The sequence below is a fragment of the Bombina bombina genome, chromosome 3, assembly GCF_027579735.1.
Source record: "Bombina bombina isolate aBomBom1 chromosome 3, aBomBom1.pri, whole genome shotgun sequence".
Lineage (NCBI taxonomy): Eukaryota > Metazoa > Chordata > Amphibia > Anura > Bombinatoridae > Bombina > Bombina bombina.
The window spans coordinates 849,090,394-849,114,458 of record NC_069501.1 but is presented as its reverse complement, the minus strand read 5'-3'; the positions used below and the strand labels follow the sequence as shown (position 1 = coordinate 849,114,458).

At 40.3% G+C, this 24,065-nt stretch overlaps 1 protein-coding gene across 2 annotated transcripts in view; it reads right to left on the bottom strand.

Annotated features, from left to right (window-relative positions):
* The window catches only part of TMTC4 (transmembrane O-mannosyltransferase targeting cadherins 4), a 270,820-nt gene that overhangs the window by 151,996 nt on the left and 94,759 nt on the right, over positions 1–24,065 (bottom strand). For both annotated transcript variants that reach the window (XM_053707811.1, XM_053707810.1), the window contains exons 6-8: positions 20,919–21,016; positions 20,629–20,721; positions 19,073–19,234 (exon numbers count right to left, since the gene is read on the bottom strand). In XM_053707811.1, the coding sequence (XP_053563786.1) occupies positions 19,073–19,234; positions 20,629–20,721; positions 20,919–21,016 (353 nt within the window). The remainder of the gene's footprint in view (positions 1–19,072; positions 19,235–20,628; positions 20,722–20,918; positions 21,017–24,065) is intronic.

The window sequence follows — 24,065 nt, the reverse complement described above, 5'->3', positions numbered from 1 at the left end:
AGAAAGGAAAGAATCTTAGGAATTTTTATCTTGTTCCATGGGAATCCTTTAGATTCACACCAACAGATATATTTTTTCCATATATTATGGTAAATTTTTCTAGTTACAGGCTTTCTAGCCTGAATAAGAGTATCTATTACAGAATCTGAAAACCCACGCTTTGATAAAATCAAGCGTTCAAACTCCAAGCAGTCAGTTGGAGGAAAACCAGATTCGGATGTTCGAATGGACCCTGAATAAGAAGGTCCTGTCTCAAAGGTAGCTTCCATGGTGGAGCCGATGACACATTCACCAGGTCTGCATACCAAGTCCTGCGTGGCCACACAGGAACTATCAAGGTCACCGAAGCCCTCTCCAGATTGATCCTGGCTACCAGCCTGGGAATGAGAGGAAACGGTGGGAATACATAAGCTAGGTTGAAGATCCAAGGTGCTACTATTGTATCCAATAGAGTCGCCTTGGGATCCCTGGATTTGGACCCGTAACAAGGGACCATGAAGTTCTGACGAGAGGCCATCAGAACCATGTCTGGAATGCCCCATAATTGAGTTATTTGGGCAAAGATTTCCAGATGGAGTTCCCACTCCCCCGGATGCTCCTCCATCGCCAGGGAATTCATTGTTACCCCCTGATGGTTGATATATGTAACAGTCGTCATGATGTCTGATTGAAACCTTATGAATTTGGCCTTTGCTAGTCGAGGCCAAGCCTTGAGAGCATTGAATATCGCTCTCAGTTCCATTATGTTTATCGGGAGAAGAGAGTCTTCCCGAAACCATAGACCCTGAGCTTTCAGGGGTTCCCAGACCGCGCCCCAGCCCACCAGACTGGCGTCGGTCGTGACAATGACCTACTCTGGTCTGCGGAAGCTCATTCCCTGTGACAGGTTGTCCAGGGTCAGCAACCAACGGAGTGAATCTCTGGTTATTTGATCTACTTGTATCGTCGGAGACAAGTCTGTATAATCCCCATTCCACTGTCTGAGCATGCACAGGTGTAATGGTCTTAGATGAATTCGTGCAAAAGGAACTATGTCCATTGCCGCAACCATCAAACCTATTACTTCCATGCACTGCACTATGGAAGGAAGAAGAACAGAATGAAGTACCTGACAAGAGCTTAGAAGTTTTGATTTTCTGGCCTCTGTCTTGTTGACGGGGACAGAGAACTTTTTTCTATGTTCACTTTCCACCTGTGAGATCTGAGAAAGGCTAGGACAATGTCCGTATGAGCCCTTGCTTTTGACAGAAACGACACTTGAATCAGGATGTCGTCCGAGTAAGGTACTACTGCAATGCCCCTTGGTCTTAGCACCGCTAGAAGGGACCCTAGTACCCTTGTGAAAATCCTTGGAGCAGTGGCTAATCCGAATGGAAGTGCCACAAACTGGTAATGCTTGTCCAGAAAGGCGAACCTTAGGAACCGAAAATGTTCCTTGTGGATAGGAATATGTAGGTACGCATCCTTTAAGTCCACCGTGGTCATGAATTGACCTTCCTGGATGGTAGGAAGGATCGTTCGAATGGTTTCCATTTTGAACGATGAAACCCTTAGAAACTTGTTTAGAATCTTGAGATCTAAAATAGGTCTGAATGTTCCCTCTTTTTTGGGAATTATGAACAGGTTGGAGTAAAAACCCATCCCTTGTTCTCCTAATGGCACAGGATGAATCACTCCCATGCTTAACAGGTCTTCTACACAGTGTAAGAATACCTGTTCGAAGATAATTGAGACCCGTGGAACCTTCCCCTTGGGGGTAGTTCCATGAATTCCAGGAGATAACCTTGAGAAACTATTTCTAGCGCCCAAGGATCCTGAACATCTCTTGCCCCAGCCTGAGCAAAGAGAGAAAGTCTGCCCCCCACCAGATCCTTCCCAGATCGGGGGCCAACACTTCATGCTGTTTTGGTAGCAGTGGCAGGTGACTTGGCCTGCTTACCCTTGTTCCAGCCTTGCATCGGCCTCCAGGCTGGCTTGGTTTGAGAAGTATTACACTCTTGCTTAGAGGGTGTAGAATTTGAGGCTGGTCCGTTTCTGCGAAAGGGACGAAAATTTGGCTTATTTTTAGCCTTAAAAGACCTATCCAGAGGAAGGGCGTGGCCCTTTCCCCCAGTGATGTCTGAAATAATCTCTTTCAAGTCAGGGCCAAACAGTGTTTTACCCTTGAAAGGGATGTTAAGCAAAAGCGCTCTGCGCGCCACGATAGCAAACCCTGAATTATTCGCCGCTAATCTAGCTAATTGCAAAGCGGCATCTAAAATAAAAGAGTTAGCCAATTTAAGAGCTTGAACTCTGTCCAAAACCTCCTCGTACTTAGATTCTTTATTGAGCGACTTTTCTAGTTCTTCGAACCAGAAACACGCAGCTGTAGTGACAGGAACAATGCATGAAATTGGTTGTAGAAGGTAACCTTGCTGAACAAACATCTCTTTAAGCAAACCCTCTAACCTTTAATCCATAGGATCTTGAAAGCACAACTATCTTCTATAGGAATAGAAGTGCGTTTGTTTAGAGTAGAAACCGCCCCCTCGACCTTGGGGACTGTATGCTATAAGTCCTTTCTGGGGTCGACTATAGGAAATAATTTCTTAAATATAGGGGGAGGACAAAAGGTATGCCGGGCCTTTCCCACTCCTTATTTACTATGTCCGCCACCCGCTTGGGTATAGGAAAAACATCGGGGGGCACCGGAACCTCTAGGAACTTGTCCATCTTACCTAATTTCTCTGGAATGACCAAATTGTCACAATCATCCAGAGTAGATAATACCTCCTTAAGTAGTGCGTGGAGATGTTGTAATTTAAATTTAAAAGTTACAATATCAGGTTCTGCTTGTTGAGAAATTTTCCCTGAATCTGAAATTTCTCCCTCAGACAAAACCTCCCTCCTGGCCCCTTCAGATAGGTGTGAGGGTATGTCAGAACAGATATCATCAGCGTCCTCTTGCTCTTCAGTGTTTAAAACAGAGCAATCACGCTTTCTCTGATAAGTAGGCATTTTGGAAAAAATGCATGCAATAGAATTATCCATTACAGCCATTAATTGTTGTATGGTAATAAGTATTGGCGCACTAGATGTACTAGGGGCCTCTTGTGTGGGCAAAACTGGTGTAGACACAGAAGGGGATGATGCAGTACCATGCTTACTCCCCTCATTAGAGGAATCATCTTGGGCAATATCATGTCTATGGCATTATTATCCCTACTTTGTTTGGACATTATGACACAAATATATCACATATATTTAAATGGGGAGACACATTGGCTTTCATACATATAGAACATCGTTATCTGATGGTTCAGACATGTTAAACAGGCTTAAACTTGTCAACAAAGCACAAAAAACGTTTTACAATAAAACCGTTACTGTCCCTTTAAATTTTAAACTGAACACACTTTATTACTGAATATGTGAAAAAGTATGAAGGAATTGTTCAAAATTCACCAAAATTTCACCACAGTAACTTAAAGCCTTAAAAGTATTGCACACCAAATTTGAAAGCTTTAACCCTTAAAATAACGGAACCGGAGCCGTTTTTACATTTAACCCCTATACAGTCCCAGGTATCTGCTTTGCTGAGACCCAACCAAGCCCAGAGGGGAATACGATACCAAATGATGCCTTCTATAAGCTTTTTCAGTGGTTCTTAGCTCCTCACACATGCATCTGCATGCCATGCTTTCCAAAAACAACTGCGCATTAGAGGCGCGAAAATGAGGCTCTGTCTATGACTAGAAAAGGCCCCCAGTGAAAAAGGTGTCCAATACAGTGCCTGCCGTTTTTATTAAAACAATCCCCAAGATTTAACAACTATTAAAAGTAATAATCTGCCAAATATACTTAGTAAAGTAATCGTTTTAGCCCAGAAAAATGTCTACCAGTTTTTTAAGCCCTAATGAAGCCCTTTATTCTTTTACTTAAACTAAGAAAATGGCTTACCGGTTCCCATAGGGAAAATGACAGCTTCCAGCATTACCGAGTCTTGCTAGAAATGTGTCATACCTCAAGCAGCAAAGTCTGCCCACTGTTTCCCCCAACTGAAGTTACTTCATCTCAACAGTCCTGTGTGGAAACAGCTATCGATTTTAGTAACGGTTGCTAAAATCATTTTCCTCTTACAAACAGAAATCTTCATCTCTTTTCTGTTTCAGAGTAAATAGTACATACCAGCACTATTTTAAAATAACAAACTCTTGATTGAAGAACAAAAACTACATTTAAACACCAAAAAACTCTAAGCCATCTCCGTGGAGATGTTGCCTGTGCAACGGCAAAGAGAATGACTGGGGTAGGCGGAGCCTAGGAGGGACTATATGGCCAGCTTTGCTGGGCTCTTTGCCATTTCCTGTTGGGGAGGAGAATATCCCACAAGTAAGGATGACGCCGTGGACCGGACACACCTATGTTGGAGAAATCCTCATTTCTAAGGAGTCTATTATTGTTCCCAAGAAGGGAACTCTTGTTGACGGAGATAGAGAACTTTTTTCTACGTTCACTTTCCACCCGTGAGATCTGAGAAAGGCCAGGACAATGTCCGTATGAGCCTTTGCTTGTGGTAGGGACGACGCTTGAATCAGTATGTCATCCAAGTAAGGTACTACTGCAATGCCCCTTGGTCTTAGCACCGCTAGAAGGGACCCTAGTACCTTTGTGAAAATTCTTGGAGCAGTGGCTAATCCGAATGGAAGTGCCACAAACTGGTAATGCTTGTCCAGAAAGGCGAACCTTAGGAACCGATGATGTTCCTTGTGGATAGGAATATGTAGATACGCATCCTTTAAATCCACCGTGGTCATGAATTGACCTTCCTGGATGGTAGGAAGAATTGTCCGAATGGTTTCCATTTTGAACGATGGAACCTTGAGAAATTTGTTTAGGATCTTGAGATCTAAGATTGGTCTGAATGTTCCCTCTTTTTTGGGAACTATGAACAGATTGGAGTAGAATCCCATCCCTTGTTCTACTAATGGAACAGGATGAATCACTCCCATTTTTAACAGGTCTTCTACACAATGTAAGAATGCCTGTCTTTTTATGTGGTCTGAAGACAATTGAGACCTGTGGAACCTCCCCCTTGGGGGTAGCTCCTTGAATTCCAGAAGATAACCTTGGGAGACTATTTCTAGCGCCCAAGGATCCAGAACATCTCTTGCCCAAGCCTGAGCGAAGAGAGAAAGTCTGCCCCCCACCAGATCCGGTCCCGGATCGGGGGCCAACATCTCATGCTGTCTTGGTAGCAGTGGCAGGTTTCTTGGCCTGCTTACCTTTGTTCCAGCCTTGCATTGGCCTCCAGGCTGGCTTGGTTTGAGAAGTATTACCCTCTTGCTTAGAGGATGTAGCACTTGGGGCTGGTCCGTTTCTGCGAAAGGGACGAAAATTTGGTTTATTTTTAGCCTTAAAAGACCTATCCTGAGGAAGGGCGTGGCCCTTACCCCCAGTGATATCTGAAATAATCTCTTTCAAGTCAGGGCCAAACAGCGTTTTCCCCTTGAAAGGTATGTTAAGCAATTTGTTCTTGGAAGATGCATCCGCTGACCAAGATTTTAGCCAAAGCGCTCTGCGCGCCACAATAGCAAACCCCGAATTTTTCGCCGCTAATCTAGCCAATTGCAAAGTGGCGTCTAAAGTAAAAGAGTTAGCCAATTTAAGAGCATGAATTCTGTCCAAAATCTCCTCATAAGAAGAATCTTTATTGAGCGACTTTTCTAGTTCATCGAACCAGAAACACGCTGCTGTAGTGACAGGAACAATGCATGAAATTGGTTGTAGAAGGTAACCTTGCTGAACAAACATCTTTTTAAGCAAACCCTCTAATTTTTTATCCATAGGATCTTTGAAAGCACAACTATCTTCTATAGGGATAGTAGTGCGTTTGTTTAGAGTAGAAACCGCCCCCTCGACCTTGGGGACTGTCTGCCATAAGTCCTTTCTGGGGTCGACCATAGGAAACAATTTCTTAAATATAGGGGGAGGGACAAAAGGTATGCCGGGCCTTTCCCATTCTTTGTTTACAATGTCCGCCACCCGCTTGGGTATAGGAAAAGCTTCGGGGGGCCCCGGGACCTCTAGGAACTTGTCCATCTTACATAATTTCTCTGGAATGACCAAATTGTCACAATCATCCAGAGTAGATAACACCTCCTTAAGCAGAGCGCGGAGATGTTCCCATTTAAATTTGAATGTAATCACATCAGGTTCAGCTTGTTGAGAAATTTTCCCTGAATCTGAAATTTCTCCCTCAGACAAAACCTCCCTGGCCCCCTCAGACTGGTGTAGGGGCATGTCAGAACCATTATCATCAGCGTCCTCATGCTCTTCAGTATTTTCTAAAACAGAGCAGTCGCGCTTTCGCTGATAAGTGGGCATTTTGGCTAAAATGTTTTTGATAGAATTATCCATTACAGCAGTTAATTGTTGCATAGTAAGGAGTATTGGCACACTAGATGTACTAGGGGCCTCCTGTGTGGGCAAGACTGGCGTAGACAAAGGAGGGGATGATGCAGTACCATGCTTACTCCCCTCACTTGAGGAATCATCTTGGGCATCATTTTCTCTAAATTTTTTGTCACATACATCACATCTATTTAAATGAGAAGGAACCTTGGCTTCCTCACATACAGAACATAGTCTATCTGATAGTTCAGACATGTTAAACAGGCATAAACTTGATAACAAAGTACAAAAAACGTTTTAAAATAAAACCGTTACTGTCACTTTAAATTTTAAACTGAACACACTTTATTACTGAATATGTGAAAAAGTATGAAGGAATTGTTCAAAATTCACCAAAATTTCACCACAGTGTCTTAAAGCCTTAAAAGTATTGCACACCAAATTTGAAAGCTTTAACTCTTAAAATAACGGAACCGGAGCCGTTTTTATATTTAACCCCTATACAGTCCCTGGTATCTGCTTTGCTGAGACAAAACCAAGCCCAGAGGGGAATACGATACCAAATGACGCCTTCAGTAAGCTTTTTCTATGTATCTGAGCTCCTCACACATGCATCTGCATGCCTTGCTTCCCAAAAACAACTGCGCATTAGTGGCGCGAAAATGAGGCTCTGCCTATGATTAGAGAAGGCCCCCAGAGAAAAAGGTGTCCAATACAGTGCCTGCCGGTTATTCAGCATAATTCCCAAGAATAAAATAACTCCTCAAAGCTATAAACTATTAAAAATGCTTATAAATCAATCGTTTTAGCCCAGAAAAATGTCTACCAGTCTTTAAAGCCCTTGTGAAGCCCTTTATTCTTATTTAATAAAAATGGCTTACCGGATCCCATAGGGAAAATGACAGCTTCCAGCATTACCAAGTCTTGTTAGAAATGTGTCATACCTCAAGCAGCAAAAGTCTGCTCACTGTTTCCCCCAACTGAAGTTAATTCCTCTCAACAGTCCTGTGTGGAAACAGCCATCGATTTTAGTAACGGTTGCTAAAATCATTTTCCTCTTACAAACAGAAATCTTCATCTCTTTTCTGTTTCAGAGTAAATAGTACATACCAGCACTATTTTAAAATAACAAACTCTTGATTGAAGAATAAAAACTACATTTAAACACCAAAAAACTCTAAGCCATCTCCGTGGAGATGTTGCCTGTACAACGGCAAAGAGAATGACTGGGGAAGGCGGAGCCTAGGAGGGATCATGTGACCAGCTTTGCTGGGCTCTTTGCCATTTCCTGTTGGGGAAGAGAATATCCCACAAGTAAGGATGACGCCGTGGACCGGACACACCTATGTTGGAGAAAAGAAAACTGGAGGAGCAGTGAGTGACCGTGTGATTACTTCTGTATGGTCCCCGGTGGGCTCACTCATATCCCTTGTGCTGTATAGGTAGGCAGAGAAGAGAGCGTGTGCTAGGCATAGCATGGTACAGGAGTCTGTGTGCTTAACACAAAGTAACATTCCCATAGCAAACCCACGTCTGGTACGCTGTACATACTGCCGTATAGTGTCTACCTAGACCAGTATTGTAACGGGTCAGCTGGGTAATATGCAGCTTCACAGCACCTTACACTTCGTAGTGAGAACTGATAAGTCAAATCAAAGGAGCGCAACATATGCAGTAACTTCAGATTTGCACATGTTTTTTTTAATTTAGTGGCCTCTCTGTCAAGCTTTGCTTTGACATTTTTGTATTATATCACAAAAATAATGACACTTTGTAATCCTACAACAAAACAACCTTATTCACTCTTTTTCTACTCCAAAGATAATGAATGTCAAAAACAATCTTTTTCCGTCATGCATGGAAGTGGATAGTGCTGCTGCATATAGGTTATCCACAGTTTTGGTTTGGCACCAGCACTTCTCTGCAGCCCCTAAGCAGTCCTTTAATTATGTAGTTTCTAACCCTTTAGAATTGAAGGGTCGCTAATGCTATTGTTAAATTTTCCACTATAATTGCCTTTTTAATAAAGTAATAATTATACAAATTATTTAAGACTTTATGAATAATAAAACCAAACAAATATTATTTAAGTTATGTCTGTAAAGAAAAGAATAAATAGACAAATTTAATTAAAAGGACAGTAAATCCTTAGATTCTCCATACAGGTAAATTGATTAATTAGAATATCTGTGAATGAAGATCACAAAAGAGGGTGCCTCCTAGTGTAATACTGCGAGTTAGACCAACAATAGCGTAGCTTGTAAAAGAAATATACTCACAAAATGAGCAGCACCAATTGTGCTAAGTGACGCAAGTTGGGATCTCACAGTTTCCCAGCGAACTGATCCTCAAGAGGATGTAGACGCCCAGGTGTGCCAGGGAGTGATCCAACAAAGCTCAGGCTTACATAAGATTCAGCAAACTTTTATTAAAACCAATATTATATATAATCTAGAAGATGCCTGCTGAAACAGCTAGCACAGCTGAGAAACGCGTTGCAATCTGTTGCCAATTTTGTTTTAAATACTCTGGGTAATGTACATACCCATTGGTTTTATAATATTGGTTTTAATAAAAGTTTGCTTAATCTTATGGAAGCCTGAGCTTTATTGGATCACTCCCTGGCATACCTGGGCCTCTACATCCTCTTGAGGATCAGTTCGCTGGAAAACTGTGAAATCCCAGCTTGCATCACTTAGCACAATTGGTGCTGCTCATTTTGTGAGTATATTTATTTTACAAAATACGCTATTGTTGGTCTAACTCGCAGTATTACACTAGGAGGTGCCCTCTTTTGTAATCTTCATTCACAGATATTCTGGATTTTCTGTTTTTTTATGGAGAGGAGCTGCAAAGACTACAGATACTGACCCACTGTTGGAGTATAATCCTACGAATACAGAAGACTACATTGGGATATTTCCAATTCGTACAGTGATACCCATTAAGGATTCCGATAAGACTTTTTAGAAATTGTCAATTGTACATTGTGATTATTGGCTAATTTCTGTGCTTATATGTAAATCTGCAGATCTAGTCATTACATATACCATCATATTTGTATACATATATTTTTAGTAGATTTGATCACCCGAGCGCCCCCTAGAGTTGGACACGTGAGTGTCATCAACAGGTTTTTCTGAAATAATTAATTAGATGTAGTCTTTAGTGATAGAGGATTGACACTATGCACAAGCCTTATAAAATAATTGGAAATGTATTCAATATGCATTAAAAGTTGAAGACAAACTCACAAAAGACCAGGAGGAGATACGTCATCTGACGCGTTTCACGCCCCACTGGCGCTTTCTCAAATTGTTTTATAAGGCTTGTGCATAGTGTTAATCCTCTATCACTAAAGACTGCATCTAATTAATCATTTACCTGTATGGAGATTTTGTTTCCTTTTCTATTGTATGCGGTTATATACGCCTGTTGATCTTACCTATAATTTTGGATCCCATGGCGTTAAGCCTCCCTCACGCTGAAGGACGACAGTGTCTTCTCCAACGTCTTTACAGGTAACCAATATCCAACTCTTACTCTTTCTCTCTCTCTCTATATATATAATTTATACACACATATACAAACGTATTGCTTGCACGTCAGGTATCTGTTTGCACTTATATTTTATTTAAACTAGTTTTGTTGTGTGTATTTTATTGCTCTCAGCCTGTATTGGTCAATGAGAAATATGTACTTTAAGATTATGTACAGTTTAATGCATTTTTTGTGAGAAATGTATGTTTAAGAGTTATTTAAAAAAAAATGCGATTAAAATTGCAAACCGCATTTTTTTTGGGTCCAAAATCACGATTTTCATTTTTTCCCATATCTCCCTGTCCTAGTGTAAATATATATTGTGTGTATATATATATATATATATATATATATATATATACACATATACACATACATACACACACACACACACAGGTGGAAAAATATCACTCAGGGGTTAAACGCTACTAGCCCAGAGGGAAAAAAATAGTAATCTACTCAATGTTAAAGATAGGAAAAAGTCAAACTTCTTAGTTGTCTGCTGTAATTTGCAAGTCGTCCGAGACCACTGGAAATTTCAAGCCCAGCATATTATATTTATATATATAAAATTCTCTCAATTCCCTTTACCCAACACATGATTACTAAGATATGGCTTTTTTATATTCCTCTTATGAAAACAAACATAAGACCAAGTTATCCTTATATATAATTTATTGTAAACATTTGCTCCTAGATTTAGAGTTCTGCGTTAGCCATCCAAACCAGCGTTGGGGGGTCCTAACGCTGGTTTTGGCCGCCCGCTGCAGTCAGTCAGGAAAGAGTCTAACGCTCACTTTCCAGCCGTGACTTTTCCATACCGCAGATCCCCCTACGCCATTTGCGTATCCTATCTTTTCAATGGGATCTTTCTAACGCCGGTCTTGGCTGAAGTGAGCGTTAGAAATCTAACGACAAGACTCCAGCCGCAGAGAAAAGCCAGGAGTTAAGAGCTTTCTGGGCTAACGCCGGTTCATAAAGCTCTTAACTACTGTGCTCTAAAGTACACTAACACCCATAAACTACCTATGCACCCCTAAACCGAGGTCCCCCCACATCGCCGCCACTCTATTAAATTTTTTTAACTCCTAATCTGCCGACCACACACCGCCGCCACCTACATTATCCCTATGTACCCCTAATCTGCTGCCCCTAACACCGCCGACACCTACATAATATTTATTAACCCCTAATCTGCCTCCCCCAACGTCGCCGCTACCTACCTACAATTATTAACCCCTAATCTGCCGACCGGACCTCACCGCTACTCTAATAAATGTATTAACCCCTAAAGCTAAGTCTAACCCTAACCCTAACACCCCCCTAAGTTAAATATAATTTTTATCTAACGAAATAAAATAAATCCTCTTCAGCCCCCGCTTGGATGAAGACTTCAGCCGGATGATGGACCTCTTCAGCCCCCGCTTGGATGAAGACATCGCCCGGATTGGATGAAGACTTCGGACCCTCTTCTGGACGGATCGGTGATACCCGGCGTGGTGAATACAAGGTAGGGAGATCTTCAGGGGCTTAGTGTTAGGTTTATTTAAGGGGGGTTTTGGTTAGATTAGGGGTATGTGGGTTGTAATGTTGGGGGGGGGGGTATTGTATGTTTTTTTTTACAGGCAAAAGAGCAGAATTCTTTGGGGCATGCCCCGCAAAAGGCCCTTTTAAGGGCTGGTAAGGTAAAAGAGCTTTACAATTTTTATTGTAGAATAGGGTAGGGCATTTTTTTTATTTTGGGGGGCTTTGTTATTTTTTTAGGGGGCTTAGAGTAGGTGTAATTAGTTTAAAATTCTTGTAATCTTTTTTTATTTTTTGTAATTTAGTGGGGGTTTTTTGTAATTTAGTTTAGTTGATTTAATTGTAGATAATTGTAGGTAGTTTATTTAATTAATTTATTGATAGTGTAGTGTTAGGTTTAATTGTAACTTGCTATGACTACGGTGTGGGATGCCGAAACGCGTCAGCTTTAGTGACCACCATCCATGTTAACAATTTGTTTGCTGTGCCGCAATGATGGAATTGCTGGGGCTGCTATACATTGCTGTTGATTTTACCTGTCAATAAAGCCGCAATTGTTTCAAGCTTCAAGAAGTGCCGGAATCCCTTCATTTTCTTTGTCTTTAATTGTAACTTAGGTTAGGATTTATTTTACAGGTAATTTTGTAATTATTTTAACTAGGTAGCTATTAAATAGTTATTAACTATTTAATAGCTATTGTACCTGGTTAAAATAAATACAAAGTTGCCTGTAAAATAAATATTAATCCTAAAATAGCTACAATATTATTATTATTTATATTGTAGCTATATTAGGGTTTATTTTACAGGTAAGTATTTAGCTTTAAATAGGAATAATTTATTTAATAAGAATTATTTTATTTTGTTAGATAAAAAACAGAATTTATGTTTACCTGATAAATTACTTTCTCCAACGGTGTGTCCGGTCCACGGCGTCATCCTTACTTGTGGGATATTCTCTTCCCCAACAGGAAATGGCAAAGAGCCCAGCAAAGCTGGTCACATGATCCCTCCTAGGCTCCGCCTTCCCCAGTCATTCGACCGACGTAAAGGAGGAATATTTGCATAGGAGAAATCATATGATACCGTGGTGACTGTAGTTAAAGAAAATAAATCATCAGACCTGATTAAAAAACCAGGGCGGGCCGTGGACCGGACACACCGTTGGAGAAAGTAATTTATCAGGTAAACATAAATTCTGTTTTCTCCAACATAGGTGTGTCCGGTCCACGGCGTCATCCTTACTTGTGGGAACCAATACCAAAGCTTTAGGACACGGATGATGGGAGGGAGCAAATCAGGTCACCTAGATGGAAGGCACCACGGTTTGCAAAACCTTTCTCCCAAAAATAGCCTCAGAAGAAGCAAAAGTATCAAATTTGTAAAATTTGGTAAAAGTGTGCAGTGAAGACCAAGTCGCTGCCTTACATATCTGATCAACAGAAGCCTCGTTCTTAAAGGCCCATGTAGAAGCCACGGCCCTAGTGGAATGAGCTGTGATTCTTTCAGGAGGCTGCCATCCGGCAGTCTCATAAGCCAATCTGATGATGCTTTTAAGCCAAAAAGATAGAGAGGTAGAAGTTGCTTTTTGACCTCTCCTTTTACCAGAATAAACAACAAACAAGGAAGATGTTTGTCTGAAATCCTTTGTAGCATCTAAATAGAATTTTAGAGCACGGACAACATCCAAATTGTGTAACCAACGTTCCTTCTATGAAACTGGATTCGGACACAAAGAAGGTACAACTATCTCCTGGTTAATATTTTTGTTGGAAACAACCTTCGGAAGAAAACCAGGCTCAGTACGTAAAACCACCTTATCTGCATGGACCAGATAGGGCGGAGAACACTGCAGAGCAGATAACTCAGAAACTCTTCTAGCGGAAGAAATTGCAACCTAAAACAAAACTTTCCAAGATAATAACTTAATATCTACGGAATGTAAGGGTTCAAACGGAACCCCTTGAAGAACTGAAAGAACTAGATTAAGACTCCAGGGAAGAGTCAAAGGTCTGTAAACAGGCTTGATTCTAACCAGAGCCTGAACAAACGCTTAAACGTCTGGCACAGCTGCCAGCCTTTTGTGAAGTAAAACAGATAAAGCAGAGATCTGTCCCTTCAGAGAACTCGCAGAAAATCCTTTCTCCAAACCTTCTTGTAGAAAGGAAAGAATCTTAGGAATTTTTATCTTGTTCCATGGGAATCCTTTAGATTCACACCAACAGATATATTTTTTCCATATATTATGGTAAATTTTTCTAGTTACAGGCTTTCTAGCCTGAATAAGAGTATCTATTACAGAATCTGAAAACCCACGCTTTGATAAAATCAAGCGTTCAAACTCCAAGCAGTCAGTTGGAGGAAAACCAGATTCGGATGTTCGAATGGACCCTGAATAAGAAGGTCCTGTCTCAAAGGTAGCTTCCATGGTGGAGCCGATGACACATTCACCAGGTCTGCATACCAAGTCCTGCGTGGCCACACAGGAACTATCAAGGTCACCGAAGCCCTCTCCAGATTGATCCTGGCTACCAGCCTGGGAATGAGAGGAAACGGTGGGAATACATAAGCTAGGTTGAAGATCCAAGGTGCTACTATTGTATCCAATAGAGTCGCCTTGGGATCCCTGGATTTGGACCCGTAACAAGGGACCATGAAGTTCTGACGAGAGGCCATCAGAACCATGTCTGGAATGCCCCATAATTGAGTTATTTGGGCAAAGATTTCCAGATGGAGTTCCCACTCCCCCGGATGCTCCTCCATCGCCAGGGAACTCCTTGTTACCCCCTGATGGTTGATATATGTAACAGTCGTCATGATGTCTGATTGAAACCTTATGAATTTGGCCTTTGCTAGTCGAGGCCAAGCCTTGAGAGCATTGAATATCGCTCTCAGTTCCATTATGTTTATCGGTAGAAGAGAGTCTTCCCGAAACCATAGACCCTGAGTTTTCAGGGGTTCCCAGACCGCGCCCCAGCCCACCAGACTGGCGTCGGTCGTGACAATGACCTACTCTGGTCTGCGGAAGCTCATTCCCTGTGACAGGTTGTCCAGGGTCAGCCACCAACGGAGTGAATCTCTGGTTATTTGATCTACTTGTATCGTCGGAGACAAGTCTGTATAATCCCCATTCCACTGTCTGAGCATGCACAGGTGCAATGGTCTTAGATGAATTCGTGCAAAAGGAACTATGTCCATTGCCGCAACCATCAAACCTATTACTTCCATGGACTGCGCTATGGAAGGAAGAAGAACAGAATGAAGTACCTGACAAGAGCTTAGAAGTTTTGATTTTCTGGCCTCTGTCAGAAAAACCTTCATTTCTAAGGAAACTATTATTGTTCCCAAGAAGGGAACTCTTGTTGACGGGGACAGAGAACTTTTTTCTATGTTCACTTTCCACCTGTGAGATCTGAGAAAGGCTAGGACAATGTCCGTATGAGCCCTTGCTTTTGACAGAGACGACACTTGAATCAGGATGTCGTCCAAGTAAGGTACTACTGCAATGCTCCTTGGTCTGAGCACCGCTAGAAGGGACCCTAGTACCCTTGTGAAAATCCTTGGAGCAGTGGCTAATCCGAATGGAAGTGCCACAGGTAATGCTTGTCCAGAAAGGCGAACCTTAGGAACCGAAAATGTTCCTTGTGGATAGGAATACGTAGGTACGCATCCTTTAAGTCCACCGTGGTCATGAATTGACCTTCCTGGATGGTAGGAAGGATCGTTCGAATGGTTTCCATTTTGAATGATGAAACCCTTAGAAACTTGTTTAGAATCTTGAGATCTAAAATAGGTCTGAATGTTCCCTCTTTTTTGGGAATTATGAACAGGTTGGAGTAAAAACCCATCCCTTGTTCTCCTAATGGAACAGGATGAATCACTCCCATGCTTAACAGGTCTTCTACACAGTGTAAGAATGCCTGTTCGAAGATAATTGAGACCCGTGGAACCTTCCCCTTGGGGGTAGTTCCCTGAATTCCAGGAGATAACCTTGAGAAACTATTTCTAGCGCCCAAGGATCCTGAACATCTCTTGCCCCAGCCTGAGCAAAGAGAGAAAGTCTGCCCCCCACCAGATCCTTCCCAGATCGGGGGCCAACACTTCATGCTGTTTTGGTAGCAGTGGCAGGTGACTTGGCCTGCTTACCCTTGTTCCAGCCTTGCATCGGCCTCCAGGCTGGCTTGGTTTGAGAAGTATTACCCTCTTGCTTAGAGGGTGTAGAATTTGAGGCTGGTCCGTTTCTGCGAAAGGGACGAAAATGTGGCTTCTTTTTAGCCTTAAAAGACCTATCCAGAGGAAGGGCGTGGCCCTTTCCCCCAGTGATGTCTGAAATAATCTCTTTCAAGTCAGGGCCAAACAGTGTTTTACCCTTGAAAGGGATGTTAAGCAAAAGCGCTCTGCGCGCCACGATAGCAAACCCTGAATTATTCGCCGCTAATCTAGCTAATTGCAAAGCGGCATCTAAAATAAAAAAGAGTTAGCCAATTTAAGAGCTTGAACTCTGTCCAAAACCTCCTCGTACGAAGATTCTTTATTGAGCGACTTTTCTAGTTCTTCGAACCAGAAACACGCAGCTGTAGTGACAGGAACAATGCATGAAATTGGTTGTAGAAGGTAACCTTGCTGAACAAACATCTTTTTAAGCAAACCCTCTAACCTTTAATCCATAGGATCTTGAAAGCACAACTATCTTCTATAGGAATAGAAGTGCGTTTGTTTAGAGTAGAAACCGCCCCCTCGACCTTGGGGACTGTATGCTATAAGTCCTTACTGGGGTCGACTATAGGAACTAATTTCTTAAATATAGGGGGAGGACAAAAGGTATGCCGGGCCTTTCCCACTCCTTATTTACTATGTCCGCCACCCGCTTGGGTATAGGAAAAACATCGGGGGGCACCGGAACCTCTAGGAACTTGTCCATCTTACCTAATTTCTCTGGAATGACCAAATTGTCACAATCATCCAGAGTAGATAATACCTCCTTAAGTAGTGCGTGGAGATGTTGAAATTTAAATTTAAAAGTTACAATATCAGGTTCTGCTTGTTGAGAAATTTTCCCTGAATCTGAAATTTCTCCCTCAGACAAAACCTCCCTCCTGGCCCCTTCAGATAGGTGTGAGGGTATGTCAGAACAGATATCATCAGCGTCCTCTTGCTCTTCAGTGTTTAAAACAGAGCAATCACGCTTTCTCTGATAAGTAGGCATTTTGGAAAAAATGCATGCAATAGAATTATCCATTACAGCCATTAATTGTTGTATGGTAATAAGTATTGGCGCACTAGATGTACTAGGGGCCTCTTGTGTGGGCAAAACTGGTGTAGACACAGAAGGGGATGATGCAGTACCATGCTTACTCCCCTCATTAGAGGAATCATCTTGGGCAATATCATATCTATGGCATTATTATCCCTACTTTGTTTGGACATTATGACACAAATATATCACATATATTTAAATGGGGAGACACATTGGCTTTCATACATATAGAACATCGTTATCTGATGGTTCAGACATGTTAAACAGGCTTAAACTTGTCAACAAAGCACAAAAAACGTTTTACAATAAAACCGTTACTGTCCCTTTAAATTTCAAACTGAACACACTTTATTACTGAATATGTGAAAAAGTATGAAGGAATTGTTCAAATTTCACCAAAATTTCACCACAGTAACTTAAAGCCTTAAAAGTATTGCACACCAAATTTGAAAGCTTTAACCCTTAAAATAACGGAACCGGAGCCGTTTTTACATTTAACCCCTATACAGTCCCAGGTATCTGCTTTGCTGAGACCCAACCAAGCCCAGAGGGGAATACGATACCAAATGATGCCTTCTATAAGCTTTTTCAGTGGTTCTTAGCTCCTCACACATGCATCTGCATGCCATGCTTTCCAAAAACAACTGCGCATTAGAGGCGCGAAAATGAGGCTCTGTCTATGACTAGAAAAGGCCCCCAGTGAAAAAGGTGTCCAATACAGTGCCTGCCGTTTTTATTAAAACAATCCCCAAGATTTAACAACTATTAAAAGTAATAATCTGCCAAATATACTTAGTAAAGTAATCGTTTTAGCCCAGAAAAATGTCTACCAGTTTTTTAAGCCCTAATGAAGCCCTTTATTCTTTTACTTAAACTAAGAAAATGGCTTACCGGTTCCCATAGGGAAAATGACAGCTTCCAGCATTACCGAGTCTTGTTAGAAATGTGTCATACCTCAAGCAGCAAAAGTCTGCTCACTGTTTCCCCCAACTGAAGTTAATTCCTCTCAACAGTCCTGTGTGGAAACAGCCATCGATTTTAGTAACGGTTGCTAAAATCATTTTCCTCTTACAAACAGAAATCTTCATCTCTTTCCTGTTTCAGAGTAAATAGTACATACCAGCACTATTTTAAAATAACAAACTCTTGATTGAAGAGTAAAAACTACATTTAAACACCAAAAAACTCTAAGCCATCTCCGTGGAGATGTTGCCTGTACAACGGCAAAGAGAATGACTGGGGAAGGCGGAGCCTAGGAGGGATCATGTGACCAGCTTTGCTGGGCTCTTTGCCATTTCCTGTTGGGGAAGAGAATATCCCACAAGTAAGGATGACGCCGTGGACCGGACACACCTATGTTGGAGAAATTATATTTAACTTAGGGGGTGTTAGGGTTAGCTTTAGGGGTTAATACATTTATTAGAGTAGCGGTGAGGTCCGGTCGGCAGATTAGGGGTTAATAATTGTTGGTAGGTAGCGGCGACGTTGGGGGGGCAGATTAGGGGTTAATAAATATAATATAGGAGTCGGCGGGGGTTAGGGGCAGCAGATTAGGGGTTCATAGGGATAACGTAGGTTGCGGCGGTGTACGGAGCGGCAGATTAGGGGTTAATTGTATATTACAGTTGTCAGCGATAGAGGGGGCGGCAGATTAGGGGTTAATAAGTGTAAGGTTAGGGGTGTTTAGACTCGGGGTACATGTTAGGGTGTTAGGTGCAGACTTAGGAAGTGTTTCCCCATAGGAAACAATGGGGCTGCGTTAAGAGCTGAACGCTGCTTTTTTGCAGGTGTTAGGTTTTTTTTCAGCCCAAACTGCCCCATTGTTTCCTATGGGGGAATCGTGCACAAGCACATTTTTGAAGCTGGCCGCGTCCGTAAGCACCGCTGGTATTGAGAGTTGCAGTGGCAGTAAATTATGCTATACGCTCCCTTTTTGGAGCCTAACGCAGCCCTTCTGTGAACTCTAAATACCAGCGTTGTTTAAAAGGTGTAAGAGAAAAAATACACACGTAGCTAATGCACCCCTTTGGCCGCAGAACTCTAAATCTAGCCGTTGGTTTGTAAACAATCTGGCATGTTTCTACAGAAGAAAATCATTAGGGAGAAAACCTTTTTTGCTTTGTTATACAAAATGGTTTAAAACTGGTTTGAATACCATAGAGAGTATAAGGAAAAACTGATACAAATAATTATTACATTTATACATTTTCTATGTTTCATGGCTAATAAATAATATGCATTTTTCAATACATATCTTAAAAAGCAAACAGATCAACAGGAAAAACAGAAACTACTATTCATGGTAATACTACACATAACTAAAATCTATTTCTATTATATCTTAGCTGCTGTACTTACTCTCACAAGTAGACTGTCTGCGAAAGAAGCTGGGTTGTCAACATCGGTAAAAGCAGGTGGGCCAGTGCCCATTATACGCCAGCGTATGTAGAGCACACATATTCCTCCAGATGCCAGAATGCCAACCCTTGAGAACAGACCTTTGTTGTGGAATGTATTATTCTGCAAATATGAAGAATGCAAATACGCTATTTTAATTTCAGTTTGGAAGCATTTTAGAAAAAAAAGACACCAAAACTTTCTAAAGATGTACAAGGTGTTACAATCTTATGAGACAATTCAAACTGTAGACAGACTATTTATGCTAATCTAAGCAAAAACAAAAAGAAGAAGGCGCTCCAATGGTGCAGTGAAATAGAGTAAAAGTGATTCTTTCCCATAAAATCCCCTCAACTGTAAGTGGGTACTCACAAAAGGAGCGCACTATAATGCAGTGCTATTCATGCAGGCTGGATTGATAAGAGCCCACCAGCTAGCTCCCACAGGATTGTATACTGTTTGTGCTTTATATATAGTGGGTATTTTGTATAGCTCACTTATCACTGCCTGATGAAAGGGTGCCACTAGCACCTTGAAACAAGTAGCAGAAAAGGTTTTTGTATTGTTTTTAATACATTATTTTTTAATAAATCATATCTCAAATCTTGGGATATTTTAATTCAACATTATTTGGTTTGTGAGCTTTTTTGAGGGAATTGTTTACTCTGGTGGACTGTGGATCCTGCATACTGGAGTGAGTTAGCTGGTGAACTCTGATATACCAGCCTGCACAACTTGCACTGTATTATAGTGTGCTGCCTATGTGAGTATCCATTTATAGTGGGTTCTACCTTTGGGTGCCTAAATACTTTAGTGACCATCTGCACTATTGGAGTCCTTTTTGTTCCCTTCCCTTGTTTTCTATCCCTGCATTCCAGATTTGAGGTCTCTTGGAATCCTGTGGGAGCTAGCTGGTGGGCTCAAATCAATCCAGCCAGTGTGAATAGCACTGCAGTATAGTGCGCTCCATTTGTGAGTACCCACCTACAGTTGAGGGGATTTTATGGGAAAGAATCACTTTTACTCTATTTCACTGCACCAATGGAGCACCTTCTTTTTGTTTTTGCTTAGATCATCCATCTGCTTTTAAGAAGAGCTGACCCTGGTGATAGTCTACCTTCAGCGACAGCCTGTGAAGGGCGCCTTTGTTTTTGGACACCCTATTTTGGATGGCTTCAAAATGGTTACTTATTTATGCTAATGTCTGTAAAAATCTGGGAACTCACTGGGCACATCCTCCTGTCTAGTTTATAGCATGTTACATTTTTGTTACTGAATTTTATTAGGATAAGCTTACTTTACAACAAAAAGGATCATGGTTTTGTTGGTAAATTTGTGGCTCACTTTAAAAAAAACGCATGGCAAATGGAGTCAGACAAAGAAAGAAAAAAAAGAAAGGATATAAAAAGAATAAATAATTATATTTAGAATGAAAGCGCCATTACATCACACAGTGCTGAAACTAAGGAGCCTAGCAATCTGCTCTGAATTGACAATCAGAAATTTAATACACTCACCTCAGAGGTTTTGTCCCTGCGCAGTACCGATTGGACTAATTCCAGAATGTTCAACTTGCAAATTACAAAGGCATCAAATACTGCATTCAACCCCTAGGAAATGCAACAGCTTTTTATTGCGCTTATAGTCTATGAACTTGAAATGAAAATATTTAAAAAAATAAATAAAATAAAAACCCTTTTTAAGAATAAAAAGGATCTAAAGATTCTCTAAAGATTAAACAGATACCTCTCACTTAATAACATTTTCGGGAGCATTAATATGCATGATGTGGTATAATTTCTCTTACCAACACAGTTATGCCTTGTTCCTTGCACAGCATGGCAACAGCACCCAGAAACACACTACACAGTACCCAGATAACAGAAGAAAAGCCGACAGTACTGGCTGTTAACAGAAACAAGAACATTTTTAAAGATTAGAATTTTCTTATGTTGATCATATTTTCTGCTCAAAGAGTTTCACAAAGCAGTTTTTTTTTAAATCGGTATTGTAGACAATTGTATAAAACAATTCTCAATAGTTGTTAGTGCATGCAATTGTTTTTGTATTAATATTTTTTATTGAAATTTCAAACATGAACAATGTAGAAATGGTGGCATTAGTGACAAATACATAGTACACATAGGACATAGATGGAACCCACATTTTTATGAGCGATACATCAACATTGAGTCCTTTGTAATCCATTCAAGTCCGTATCAATCTTAGCACAATGATAATTTTCTCCCGATCATGTGTAAGTGCATGCAATTTTAACACTGACCTTGCAAGTTTATGTGTTTTACCACTGCAAAAGAGTTACACATAATTAAAGGGAAAGTAAAGTAAAAATTAAACTTAAAGGGATATTCCAGTCAAAATTGGAATCCACATGGATGCATTTCAGTTTTGAATAGAAGCATTTTTGTAATATAAATGTATTAGAAAAAACTGCTTCTGATAAAAGTTATAGCTGTATTTAAAGGGACACTGAACCCAAATGTTTTCTTTCGTGATTCAGATAGAGCATGCAATTTTAAGCAACTTTCTAATTTACTCCTATTATCACATTTTCTTCATTCTCTTGGTATCTTTATTTGAACTGCAAGAATGTAAGTTTAGATGCCGGCCCATTTTTAGTGAACAACCTGGGTTGTCCTTGCTGATTGGTGGATAAATTCATCCACCAATAAAAAAGTGCTGTCCACAGTTCTGAAAAAAAAAACCAGATGCCTTCTTTTTCAAATGAAGATAGCAAGAGAACAAAGAACAATTTATAATAGGAGTACATTAGAAAGTTGCTTAAAATAGCATGCTCTATCTGAATCACGAAAGAAAACATTTGGGTTCAGTGTCCCTTTACGTATGCACTGTGCACCAGTATTTCAAACAAAGTACTTGCTCAGATAGCCTAAGGTGCTTGTACCATATGATAATGACTCAATGTGTTAATTACTGACAAGATACAAGCCCCACTGGCACTCTGAACAGCTGCAGTATTTAAAAAGCTGGTGCACTGAGAATAGCTAGCTATGCTACACATGCACGTGCAAAGAAAATTTTTAACACTAAAACAGTGATAACTTTTACCAGAAGCAATTTTGCCAATACATGTTGTTATGACCTGGAGCAAAGGGATAATACTGATTGAGAACAGGACAGCAGAGTGAAGTACAAGTGTAATATTTCTCATTTCTCTTTTCAATTTACTTGTATTAACAATTTACTTTCATCATTAAAAGTAGCTTTGTTCCCTTGGTATTCTTTGTTAAAAACTAAAGCTAGGTAGGCTCATATGTTAATTTCTAAGCCCTTGAAGGACGCCTGTTATCTCAGTGCATTTTAACAGTTTTTCACAGCTATATAGTGCTAGTTCATGTGTGCCATATAGATGATGCTGTGCTTACTCCTGTGGAGTTATTTATGAGTTAGCACTGATTGGCTAAAATGCAAGTCTGTCAAAAGAACTGAAATAAGGGGGCAGTCGGCAGATGCTTAAATCACGGAGGTAAAAAGTGCTTTAATATAACAGTGTTAGTTATACAAAACTGTGGAATGGGTAATAAAGGGATTATCTATCTTTTTAAACAATCAACATTTTTTAAGCTGTTTCGTGTATACAGAGCAACCATGTACACTGATAACAATTACAGTATAATTTAGTCACAACTCAACTATGTTTCCATGATTTATAAACAGCTTTGCAAATATAAACAAAATGGAACCAGCGCGTTCTATTTCTTCATACAGTCACAAATAAACAGCACTAACAAAGCATTATCCAATAATATGCAGTACTTAAAAGAGCCTTTTTTAAATACTGTAACAGAACAAGGTACACATTAGACCCAATTTAGTGAATAAATAAAAGGTGTAAACAAAGCTACTAGTTTATGTATGTAACTATTATACTAAATTGCAACTCCATTATATGCTATTTGTTTTTACAAGCATGTATACCTAACAAAATGGTCACCCAGTGTATTTATTTCAGTAGAAAATTTAAAAAGAAAATGCAAATGCATAAACAGATATGAAACAGTGTCCTACTAAGTAAACTATGAAATGCTATAGACACGCATGTGAATGTCTATGGGTGCCTTTGTGTGTGCGCACACACGTTTTGTGTCTGTAGGTGCCTCTATGGGTGTGTCATTTAAAACTGAATGAAAGTAAGACATTAAAGATTGCACTTTAGAATTTGGAGGGGGGCACTTTAGAATTTGGAGGGGAACATTTTAAAATTTGGCCTTTGGATATGTGTTATATATTTGATATATTGTAACCAATGAAAAAAAGCAATACCTGGGGTGCACCTCATGTGAAGTCAGGGAGCGTATTAGAGAGCTTTTGTGAGACATAAATTCTGCTGACATGTGCTCAGAGGTATCCAGACATTTCAAAAGTGAGCATGAGAAAAATACAACAACCTTTAAATGGATTGTTATAGAAAAAATAAGATCACCAAAGAGAAGGGGAGATATAAACAAAGTTCTGTTTAAAAGGGAAACATACTGGGTTTTTACCCTACAAACAAGGAAACCATTAGGTTTCAACTAAGCATAGGATATAATCCATCGTTAGTCCATATTATAATTAAATGCAGATGTTGTACTTTATTGAGCCTCTCTCAATCATTCAGGGCTGGAAATTCTAACACAATAAGAAAATGGTATGTAAGGTCATTTGACATATGCAAGGACATATTCGGAACATAAGTTGAATTTAAGCATCCCCAAAAGCAGTTTAAGAAATGTAATTTAATAAAGGGGCACTATTATTACCTTGTGTTAAATGGATAAGTCCACATTAAGATCAGTAACTTTGTAGTCACGTGTGAATACTTTAACCAATGGAGATTAGAGCTTGATTTTAAAATGTGTCTTTTTTAAGAGGGGTCACATGACTTCACATCTTTAAATAACTACAACAAGCTCATATTTCTACTGCTGTT